The 12,376-nt window shown below is 38.0% G+C and overlaps 1 protein-coding gene across 9 annotated transcripts in view; it reads left to right on the top strand.

Annotated features, from left to right (window-relative positions):
- The window catches only part of MED12L (mediator complex subunit 12L), a 363,490-nt gene that overhangs the window by 336,870 nt on the left and 14,244 nt on the right, over positions 1-12,376 (top strand). For 6 of the 9 annotated variants that reach the window (XM_061418660.1, XM_061418677.1, XM_061418696.1 and 3 more), the window contains 2 exons: positions 9,903-9,992; positions 11,891-12,120. In XM_061418660.1, coding sequence (XP_061274644.1) covers positions 9,903-9,992; positions 11,891-12,120 — 320 coding nt within the window. Of the gene's footprint in view, positions 1-9,902; positions 9,993-10,355; positions 10,453-11,890; positions 12,121-12,376 lie in introns of those variants that run through there. The other 3 variants (XM_061418723.1, XM_061418706.1, XM_061418715.1) reach the window with 3 other exon arrangements.

Below are 12,376 nucleotides of genomic sequence, written 5' to 3'. Positions count from 1 at the left end.
CTTGCATAATTACATTCATTGTCCTATTATGACTGGTACTTAGTGGAAACCAGTAGAAGAGACCAAGAAAAAGAAACATTGTTTAGTTTTCCTAATAGTCATTTTGGCTTCTTGGAGCATTATGTTTTTACGATCTAAATTCTGTGATACAAACTTTAGAACAGTGATTCCAATTTCACTATTAAAAGTATTACTGTTGTATTTTATTTCCCACATATTCCATGAGAAACTATTGTAAAATATAGAATTTTGGTTATTATAATGCCAAATTCTGCTTAAATTGTTTTCCAGTTACCTTTTAATTATTTCTCATATTTGTCTTCTGATAGGAGATACCTACCTTCCCCACCCCCACCATATCAACCTTTTAGGGAAGAGGGTTTTGAAGGGAATTTTAAGCTTTGACACACAGGAAGAGGACCTAATTTTCTACCTTGATTTACGATATCACTTAATCCTGATTTCTCCTTTTCAGTGTACACAGTCCTCTTGTGTTCTTTGGAATAATGCTAGAGAGTTTGAGAGTCCAGTGAAAGATAGACAGAAGTTATGTTTATCTTAATTTGATTGAGCAGATTTGGAAGAAAGCAATTCACTGCTGGCTGTAAATAATGAGTCCTAAGGATATTCGTGACATTAAAGAGGAGGATTTCTGCCAGGCAAAAATGATGTGCTCAGTTATAGCATATGGTTACTTGGATATCCTGAAGTTGGCACTTGGTTTGCTTGTTCTCATGTTGGCGTTGGATAAGAACTGAAGAGTGCAGCGCCTTACAGAAAGTCTTATTATCACCTGCCCCTGCCGGCAAGCATGGCTGGGCTCAAGAGAAGGCTTGGAGACCCTCCCAGAAACTGTGTGGAGGAGAGAGGGATTCAACAGGCCCCCGCACCAGCACAGCGCTCTCTGCAGGGAGTCCGGGTCACCAGCAAGGGGATGGGGCTCCCCGCAATAATGGCAACTGACACCCTTCTAAGATTTTAATGAAAGAACATTGAGTCAGTCAGAGCCTTCCAGAGTTGTTAGCGCCTTGGCAGAAGTGACCCTGTAACATCCTGAAAACAGGCCTCTCGGATTGATAGAGCCCATTTAAGTTAAGCAGCATCCTTTTTATCTGGTAACTGATCTCCCTTATGGATGTGGTATCACCTTGGTGTATGTTTCCTTCCTCTGATCTTTCACTCCTCCTCACTCTCTAGCAGTGTCTCTCAAACATACAAGGTTAGATAATAGAGCAAACACTTGTATACTTACCACCTAATTTTATTAAATAATAATGTTCTGCCACATTTGCTCTAGATTTTTTTTTTTTTTTAACATAAATGCGATAGACATGGATGAGGCCCCTGGTTTCCTGCCATTTCCTTTCTTTCCTGTAAAGATGTAGTCATTATCATGAATTTGTGTTTCTCTTTCTTATTAATGTTTTTATATTTTTGCTACTTATTTTTGCATCCATTGATACAAACATTATATAATATCACCTTCAGATTTATGGCCTCACATAGGTATTATTGTATTGTTTTGTATCTTTAATGTTGACTAATTTTGAATTATATCTACTTTGTTATACTTACTTGATTTTATTTGCTTGTCTGCTCAGGTGCTGTTTCATTATGAGTGTTAACATTTATCCATTCTGTTAATGATCATTTAAGTTATTTCCAATTTTTTGTTACTGTTAACCATGCTACAGTAAACATTTTTGTACACTTCTGTTTGTGCAGAGTTTCAGGGTATGTATGTGGAAGTAGAAGTGGAGATTTAATTTCCAAAGTGGTAGTGATTCCCATCAGTTATAAATGAGTGTTTTACTTTCTCCGCATCTTCACTAAACTTTGATTAACCTTTAATTTTCTCACTCAGAGCTGCTGAAATGATATTGTATTATGACATTTTAATTTGCACTTTCTGATTACCTGTGAGGTTAGGCATGTTTTATAACTCTACTAGCTATTTAAATTTTCCCTTCTGCAATTTATCAGATTGTATAATTTGAACATATTTCAAAATAATTTGGTTCTTATTTGGTAAAGGTATGCAGATCAATCTTATTGAAACAAATCTTGAGTTTTGACACGAATCCTTCATGAACTTACTCAGAGACTATGATTTTTATACATCTCAGTGACAAAAATGAGCTTATGAAAACAAAACCCACTGAGCTAGTAAATATGCCCTAACAGCTATCACTTTGTTCCTAGGGTGGAAACTGTGTCCAGAAAAGTGAATGCTCTGCTTATTACTTAATAGCTGGTATTTCTCTATTTACTTGGATGATGAGGAAGTAATTTGATGAAATTATGATTGTGCAAATATAATGATCCTGAAGATAGTGTACACAGCTTGATTTTTATGAATGGAATGAAGATAGGGGTAAGGGGATAGAAAGTGAACCACTCATATAAAGGTGATAGAGTTGGATATAAGACAAATGAATAGATACAATGAATTATGTACTTACCGCTAAAATGGTGAGAATAGGTATTATTTGCTTGGGAAATTCCTCCTGTTATTTCTAGTTCTTATTATAGTAAACTGCTTTTTTTTCAATTAAGGTTGTGAATATTTTATGTCATCCCTATTTCTAAACCTCAGTGAACAGAAAAACTTTAATATCTCAAACAAAATGTCACTTAGAATCTATTTATAAAAATGATTAAGCAAGGAAATCATTGACTTGAAAAAGAGGAATATTTTTTCCCCCAGCATGGAGTTTCCTTTTTATTAATAAATTAGATTCCTTGTTAGCGTGTAAACACTAGAACACTGTAAATAGTTCTTGTCTATTTTGGTTGATTGAATGTGTGGTTAAAGTGATGCTCTGTTTTCATTTGCATTTACTGGCAATAGAGCAATCTAATGACCTCCTCTAATAATACATGACTTGTTCACTTAATGTCTCATCTGTTTCATGTGACCCAAATGTCCTGAGCTCTTCTCCCCTGATTCTGGGCTGGGAAAGTCTCAGGCACTCTTTGGCTTACACTGGGGGGCCCAGCATCCTTTTGTTTTGGGAAGTTATCTGGTTCTGATCGCTTCTCTACTTCCTGTCTGTCCCCATTTAACCTCCAGGTTGTGGTACTACTCCGTTACGTGACTGTTGTCATGTTATTTGTGTCCCAGCCCATGGTGATATTGTTTGGCATATAAATTAATATAACCTATCTTAGGGCCTGGGGTTTTAAGTCTTGACTCCCTGAAATATTGTTTTGAGATGAACTGATTCTTATGTGTTTTGGCTACCCACATCATTAGGCTAAAAAATCTTATCTGTATTGTCTGCCGTTTTCTTGCTGTCCCCTTTCTGTAGGACTTCTGTAACTCTGCTGTCTCCCTTCTGGAAGACTTTGACAACATAATGGTAACACCCCTGCTGTCATTCCTTATACTTTCTTTTCTTTCTTTCTTTCTTTTTTTTTTTAAATTAAGTAAACGTTTATAGCATTACTCTTTGAACATCAAAATGAGAAGCAGGTTATTCCTCTATAGCTGGTAATAATTACAGTCTTCATTTCACTGTTACTCACTTGGTTTATGTTTGAAACCATGACACAAAATCATGAATGCATTGCCCATGTTCACTTCAACAGAATTTATTTCTGGAAGTTGTCCCCTTTGATTGCCTCGTGCTTCCCATCATATATGTGTATGGTATAGAAACCAGTGAACGATTGTGTCCTGGGCTTGGGAACATAGGCAAGTTCGTGCACCATCATCTCAGTCCCACTTTCAAACCCATCTATTCCTGAGCTCTTGCTTCTCTCTGTGGTAACTCAACATCATTAGTGGAGGAACGCATGGCATGCTGACTCATAGGCCAATGCAAGATAATGAAAACTGTGGTTATGACAATGCCCTACTCATCACATCCCACTCACTGGTTCTTCCTAAATTCTCAACAGAACCCATCATCTCTGTTTTCTTTCCGGTATGGAGAAGATTTTTTTTTTTTTTTTGAGCATAGGTCTTGTGCATGCATGTCATAAGACCTCATCTCTACTGCTTTGCCTGGGCTAGCTAAGAATGCATGTTTTGCATTAAATTACTTATAGGTTTTTATATCAGGTAGCCAACCCACAACATAAACCCAAGAAGCATTAGAATAAAACAGAGCACACATCTCAGATGTGAATGTAAGTCAACTTGTTTCACTACGAATTTAATGGGTAACATTTTCTGTACATTGGTGAAAATATCCTTAACTGCAAATACAACTTTGACAATATTTAGGTGATGAAATACTGCCATGTAGGCAATTTCATTAATTGTTCTTTAGGCAGAGGAAAGTTTGCAGACTTTTCTGAAAACAATTTTTCTATCAGTTTTTCCTGAGATTTGTAGTATACAGAGAGCAAGCAAAGTTTCTGTTTGTTTAAAAACTTGAATTAAACTATCAGATTTTAAAATACTTGCATATAGTTTATGTTTGCTGTAGGGCAATTATTGTTCAGATGATAATGTAATTTAAACAATATAATTTGCATTTATCATTGATTTTACTTTTTAAAAAATAGACAAAATATTTTATTCATCAAGTATTTAAAGTTAAAGAGTTATATATAACCTACATATTCATTCAAATAAATGGAAACGTGTGTATACATCTTTGCTGTCATTTCACTATTCTTATCTTTCTTTAATAGTCTCCAATATTAGAAATTTAATGAATGCATTATTCAACTAATCAATATGCTCTAGTCATCATTTATGAGCACGCTAACAGTTGTTTATTGTTGTTTAGGTTTATTATTGAAGTGTGTTTATTTCAAAATGAACCTCTTTGTGCCAGTAGTTAATGTTACTGTTAATTGATCACCAACTGAGTTATATTTGATGTGAAAGCTTTATGAAAGAATCAAGCACAATGGTCAGCAAGACCTCTTTTAATTAAAGAATTTTCTATGTATCTTTGTCTGCAATCAAAATATACCCATGTAATGTGATGCCAAAGCTTTTAGTTCACACCATTTGTTGTTTAACCTTGGACACCGTTACTCAGGACCTTCCAAACAAGTAGTTTGAAACATTACCCACTGCTTCTCAGTGGGTGACCTTTATTATTATTATTCCTAAATCAGCATTTTCAGAAACACAGAACAGCATTTTCAGAGTCATAAAATCTGGCTGTGGTTTTTAGGTACAACACTTCTCTCTCCTTACAACCCTTAAATAGTATTGGCAAGTTACTAAATAGGAATTTGAAAATATCATTACTAGTGAATTGAGTGGAGAGAAGTTTCCTGATCCTGAAGTGCTGCTGATTGTAATGCTTACTGCCTGCTAATTGAAGTCATAACCAATTCTCTTGTAGAAAGAAAGCCTCACATTTTCTCAGTTGACTCAGAGTGAAGTAATGAAAAGAAGAAGACCCAGAAGATTGAAAATAGTCTTTGAGGATGATTTATCACAAATGTTAAACCTACTGCATTCATTCGTTTCCAGTCACGCAGGAGGTTTTCAGCCTACGTCTGTCTGAGCTCAGATACTCTCTTGTCTAATTAAAAATAAAGCAGTAAGAGAGAGGCTTAATCTTATACAGGCCAGGAAGAAGAGTCATTATTGAACAGCACAGCTGTTTAAAAAGTTTTTACGAAGTGGAAATTTTAGAAAATAAAATAGATTGCTATTTCTTATCCAGAGCCAAACCTAAAGCAAAGTGTTTAAAAACAAACATGGTAGGAATTTACCTTGTAGGAATTTACAAGGTAAATTTATCTTGTGGGAATTAACCTTGGGTCTCAGGGTAGAGATGGGTTCATGTAGCTGTCAGAATTGCCCAGTTAACTGTTTCTTAGTCCCTTGGCACTTGTAACTTGGGTACCTGAGCCAGGGGAGCTGAAGCCAGACCACAGTGTGGCACCTGACTAGACACAAATGCTCCATCCGAAACCAGCCTCCTGAACTGCCCTTTACACTCACAAAAGCGTGAAGTTAATGTTGCCTCTGATTGTTTCAGTTAAGCGGAAGGAGAGGGCAGTTGAGCTACTACTCTCTAGGTACTAATAAAACGAAAGAAGAAATCATTAGAATGACAGATGCTAAGAATTGAATTGAAAAGTGAGTTTTTAAAACAAAAGATGATACTCAAAAACATGGGGCACTTGAAAGCACTTGGTAAACTAATTTATGCTGAGATATAAATCTCAATTTACCTCTGGATCTCTTCTTTAGCAGATAAACTAAATTAAATCTTAGATTTCCTCAATAGATATTTATTGAGCACTTACTATATGCCAGATACAGTGCTAGGAACTGATCTTGTTTTAATGAAATAAGGCCTACATAGTTTTCCGAAAAGAGCAGATAAATGGATTGCATGTGACAAAGGTGAGCCTAAGTCCTGATTTGCCAGGAGTGGTCTCTGCTCTGCTCCCCTGGCCTGTCCCACCGGTTTGGACGATATGTTATGAATGCATATGCATATGAATGCATATGAATGCATCCCCTTCCTGAATGCAGCCAAACCATCCTATTAATATTTTAAGACTTTTACTAACTTCCAGTTTCTAGTTCTCTTATTCCCACATTGGAGGATTGGTCCTCATTCAGCATCTTTTTAAGTTAAACTCCAAGAGATAGTGAAGGACAGGGAAGCCTGGCGTGCTGCAGTCTGGGGGTCTCAAAGAGTCAGACGCAACTGAGCGGCTGAACAACAACAAAAACAACAAAAGTTACTAAACAACTTCTTGGTTGTCTATTCTTTACTCAACAGATTGAATATCTCTACAAATTGAAGTAATTTGTTCCTGGCATTATTCTGGGAGAAACAAGATAACAGCAGGAGGTCATTTCAGTTTGGAAAAAGAGGGATATTTTTCGATCAGGGCAAATAGGACTATAAAGCCCTTAGGGAGTGCTGGCTGATGTGAGGTATTTGTGATTTGCTCAGGGAGACTATTGAATGTTAGAACCCTTACCTCCTGCACTTAAGGAGTGAGTTGGGCAAAAAATAGCATTGGGAAGAAACACAGTCTATTTATAAATAAGCAGTTTACCTTTGGACTAAAAGTGGTTCACTGAAGAATGCATGAATTATAGAAATTTTTTACCCCTTCTTGCTTTGTTTTCAAAGTTACAATGCTTTTTCTTGAATGTTAATTTTATGATTTTAAAAATGGAAATAGTTTACAATACATATTTCTTAAATTTCCACAGTCTCAACTATTTGTCAATAAAAGAATGTTGCCCAGTAACTCAGATACTTACCCTGTTAGTGTTTTGGTCCTTCTGTCCCCCCACATGTAAGTCAGTTTCTTTTATAAGATTCTTTAGGAAGCAAAGGAAGAGTGAAGAGCTAGAAAAGATCTGTAGATCTTATCTAGTTTACCTCCAAGCCAAAAAAGGGCATGGGCATTTTAGACCACTTAGGAATCTCAAGGTTCTAACTCACATAAATAATTTTTTGTTCTTTTCTTGTGTAAAAGTGATAATTTACATATGTTGTCCCCACTAAGAAGCACAGCAGTATGTTTCAGGGACTTTGGATGATGCTGTGAGCGAGCAGATTCGAGAACTGTCATGTAAAGATCTGGTTGATTTAATGACTCCCTGGCTTAGTGTTTGGAGGATTGAGCGCTACTTGGATAGGTCAGGGTGATCCTTGTATGCTCTGGATGGCCACACTGCCCTGACATGTGCTCTCCTAGACTAGGGAGCTTGGGGTATTTTTCTGTGGAAGCAGTGACAGATTTTTTTCTTGGGCTCCAGAGTCACTGCAGGCGGAGACTGCAGTAACAAAATTAAAAGATGCTTGCTCCTTGGAAGAAAAGTTGTGACAGACCTCGACAGTGTATTATAAAGCAGAGACATCACTTTGCCGACAAAGGTCTATCTAGCCCAAGCTGTGGTTTTTCTAGTAGTTATGTATGGATGTGAGAGTTGGACAATGAAGGTTGAACGCCGAAGAGTTGATGCTTTTGAATTGTGGTGCTGGAGGAGACTCTTGAGATTCCCTTGGACAGAAAAGAGATCAAACCAGTCAATCCCAAAGGAAATCAACCTTGAATATTCACTGGCTGACTGATGCTGAAGCTTAAGCTCCAATACTTTGGCCAGCTGATGTGAAGAGCTGACTCATTGGAAAAGACCCTGATGCTGGGAAAGACTGAGGGCAGGAGGAGAAAGAGGCAACAGAGGATGAGATGGTTGGATGGCATCATTGATACAATGGACATGAGTCTGAGCAAACTCCACAAGACCGTGAAAGACAAGGAAGCTTGGCATGCTGCAGTTCATGGTGTCGCAAAAGTCAGACACGACTCAGCGACTGAACAACAATAAGCAAATAGAGATATAATTACACTTAGTAAATTAATCAGCTAGAATCTCAGAGTATCATCATGGTACCCACACTGGAATGTTACATTCTTGTTGAAGCTGTTATATATAGATACCATAGTAGATACTTTCAGAAATTTATGTTTGGTCCATGTATGTGTGGTCAGTCACCTTAGGAGAGGCCAAAGTTTCTTAACTGCCCTCAAGTGATTTTATATGTGGGGATCAGAGAAAAATGCTTCACCATCTGATGTATGCATTCATTTCAGAATCTCACTAACAAGTCTTAATAAAGATTATCCTTTTGTTTTCTTATTGGGGTGAATTTAAGAGGCTATATGTCCTTAAAGAATAAGCACCAGATGAAATTTTAAGTATTTTCATTCTTGATATCACATATGAAGGCATCTTATCATCATGGAGAAAACCCTGGGCTCTGGAGGCAGGCTCACGTAGGCGCTAAGGGCTTGGCCATGTTTAACCGGGTGAGTTTGCTAAGCTGCCTAGGCTCTCTGAGCCTGACTTTTCGTACCTGAAGAAAATGGGGACTAAGTTCCCTCCCTGCAGAGTTCCTGTGAGAAAATGGAGATATGAATAAGAAGCCTAGTCCCTGGCATATAATAGGTGCCTAATAAGTGTTGGTGTTTTCCCTCTTAAGCTAAATGTTTATACCTTTTTTTCCTGCCAGAAATATCTGTGCTTCTTTCCAAGAACATTAAAATTGGTTTTACATTACTATATTTTAACACTTTAAAAAAAATGAGAACATCTAGAATATAAAATGATACTAAAATATCCTAGAATAAATCCTATTTCTTTATAATTAGTAAGTCCTGGAGAAAACCAAGGGATGGTCAGAAGTTAGTCCTCTTTCTATGATTAATACTGCACACTTCTGTGAAGTGGCTTCTGCTGCCAAAACAAAATACATATAGCTGCTTTTAGGAATATAGTTTCCCCAGGCGAAAACATGTATTAAATTAAGGCTGGTGAACAGATGTTAATTGGTTTTATTTTATATTGCAGTTGGTTAGAATTGCATTTGATACTAACTTATTATAAAATTTAATTGGTTCTATTGGTTATTAGAGTCATAAAAGATAACCAAATTCTTCCCTTGCATACTTGGCTAAATAGGCAATTTTTAGGTCCCTCTGAAGGAATATCATTAAAAAGTCATGAAGATGTATATGCCATTTGTATGTATGTATGTACCACGTGTTCTCTTAATTAATCGATGGGCACAGGATGAGGCAAGTATGTGGTTTCAGATTTCACACTTAAGAAACTCATGCCTTTTACTCTAAAGGGGTCTTTGTATCCTGGAGTGTACAGGAAAGCTGTCTCAGATTCTCTCTGATGAGCAGACCATTGAATATTTTGACTTGTGTGTATGTATGTCTTATCATCTGGGATAGCTGTAGTCTTCTTTGGAAGAAATAGTAAGTGTGACAATCTCTAGTGTCAATAGGAAATTGATGAGAAATAGTATTTAACACCATTTGGAATCTGCAAGTGCTGTTCTCACGTAAGGTTTGGTGTCATGGGTTTTTGGGGTTATGAACCAAGAGCTCGAATCACCCTTGCTGTTATGATCAAGAGCCACCTCGGCTTTGTTTTCCAGGGCCAGCCAGGGGACCAGGCTGCTCTCTTTGCTGCTCAGGCACGGCCCTCCCCTCAGCTCCCCCAGTATCCAGGACTGCAGCAAGCACAGGTACCCATGTTTGCTTTGTAGATGCTACTGGGATTTTTAATGCTCTTTATTTGAAGGGGGGAACCAAGTAAGTAGGGTATCAGTTCCCTTATGGGGTATGGAACTTAGTCACATCTTCTGCCTATACATTATAATTGACATTTCACAGAAATCTTTACCAGTGATTACTAAACAAGTCCGGGGGTTGATTAAAGGGCATAAAACATTTTAGGAAATTGTTAGAATTAGAAATGAATTAGAAATGTCAATTCATAACTTTATGTTAATAATGATGATGGATATTGAAATGGTTATTAGTCCTATAGTACTTACATTGTAATACATAATGATGTAATTTATGATGGAATTTTATGATATTCAAAGATAACTTCGAAGAGGAATCATGGTAGAATAAGAAGAAAATCGACCTTGGCATCACACCTTGACAAAATTCCTGACAACCTCTAAGCTGTGTAACATTGTGAGAGTTACTCTAAGTCTTGATTTCTGTCTCCGTAAAATAGAAATGAACATTGTGGGGATTTAAGACCACCTATAGAACTAGTGAAACACTAGATACACGGTAGTTATTCAGCAAATGATAGGTTTGCCTTAATATAATGCAAATCTTGAGCTATTTTTTTTTTCTAACAGTTTTGTCATTTCTGCCTCCACATCCTTTTACTCTACCCTTCTCATAATCAGGAAGCCAGGGCTGTTGGCAAGACCTCTAGTTGGGGCCAGCAGTTCACACTGTGTCCACAGCTGAAAGGAAGGCTGAGATTGGCCTTCATGGGCACCAAGCCCCATGGCAGGCTGCATCCCTGCATGCTGTCTGCAGGAAAGTCATTGTCCATCACTCTATCTTCCAAGTCAGCCACTCAGCTACCTCGAAATGTGGTATTTAGAGGACCCGGAGAGTGGTCCTCTTCTGCTTTAATCAGCACTCTGTTCTGTATATTATAGATGGTGATCCAGCAGAACCTAAAGCTTTTCATTTACATCAGGTGTCAAGATTTGAAGAAACAGCCACTATATAATGTTGAATGGAGAAATTGAATATCCTGATGGTATTATAGAGTGCTGAGACAGGCTACTGTCCAACCAGAACTCAAGGGTATCAAATAGTCACTAGTGACACCCTCATTGGGCTTTCATGGTGGCTCAGACTACCAGTAAAGAATCTGCCTGCAATGCAGGAGACCCAGGTTCAATCCCTGAGTTGGAAAGATCCCCTGGAGAAGGGAATGGCAACCCACTCCAGTATTCCTGCCTGGAGAATCCCATGGACAGAGGAGCCTGGCAGGCTGCAGTCCATGGGGTCACAAAGAGTCAGACACAACTGAGCAACTAACACTTTCACTTTCAGTGATACCCTCATTCTCTGGTTAATTGACTTTTCTTCTTTTTTGTTAACTGGTTTGTTACTACAGGCAAATTCATTAGGCCCAAGGAAGTGTAGTTACATACCATACTAGGAAAGTGTACTCCATTATTTTTATTTGCCTTGAGTATGTGTAGCTTTTCTGAAACAGCATTAATGATGCTTGAACTCTGTTGAACACTGATATCATGTGTGCACTAGAGGTATGCATGCTTGCCTGATTATTTCTATGCAGAAACATGCCTTTCCTTTCCTGAAAACAAGCATCTGAGCTTAAAAATGATTGCTTAACCAAATGAGGATTCATGTTTTGTAATTGAACTTTCTGGTGAATCAGTACACAAGTTCATCCTATAATTTTATGACTCTTCTTTTGGCCTCCAGAGTAGTCTTCCTCATATTTTGAGTTAAAAGAGCCTTGGAGAACAGCACATCTCAGGGAGCTCCTCCTGGCTTTGTTTTTGCCCTGTGTGTCTTAGTGATAGGAAAGCTGGTAAATGGAAACGTTGACTTCTTCCCTTGTGCCTGCCTGCAGACCATGCCCCAGGGCTACACAATGTATGGAACCCAGATGCCTTTGCAGCAGACCCCTCAGCAGCAGGCTGGCAGCGTGGTCCTGTCTCCTACCTATAATTCCAGAACCTATCCGGCCGCTCACTCCAACCCAGCGCTCATGGAAAGACTCAGACAGATGCAGCAGCTGCCGAGCGGCTATGTTCAGCAGCAGGCGTCACCATACCTGCATCCCCTGACCGGCTCCCAGAGGTGATGCATGTGGAAATGATTACAGTGGTGGCCACTCAAATCCTGATCTTTACTGTGCTTCCCTTAGGACATGGTGTTTCATAATTGTTCTTATGAGTTTGCATATTTCCACATCGTTTTCATTCTGTCATCTCATTTTTAGCAGCATCCGGATTGTAGTTCAAAAGAAGCAGTGCCTCACCTTGTGTATTTCATTCAAGGCTTGTTGTTTGACTCACATCTCCCTTAGTATTTGTGTAATATTTTTTAGTGATAA

This window comes from Bos javanicus, chromosome 1, assembly GCF_032452875.1.
Source record: "Bos javanicus breed banteng chromosome 1, ARS-OSU_banteng_1.0, whole genome shotgun sequence".
In the NCBI taxonomy this organism is placed as follows: Eukaryota; Metazoa; Chordata; class Mammalia; order Artiodactyla; family Bovidae; genus Bos; species Bos javanicus.
This window is presented reverse-complemented; position numbering and strand designations above follow the sequence as displayed.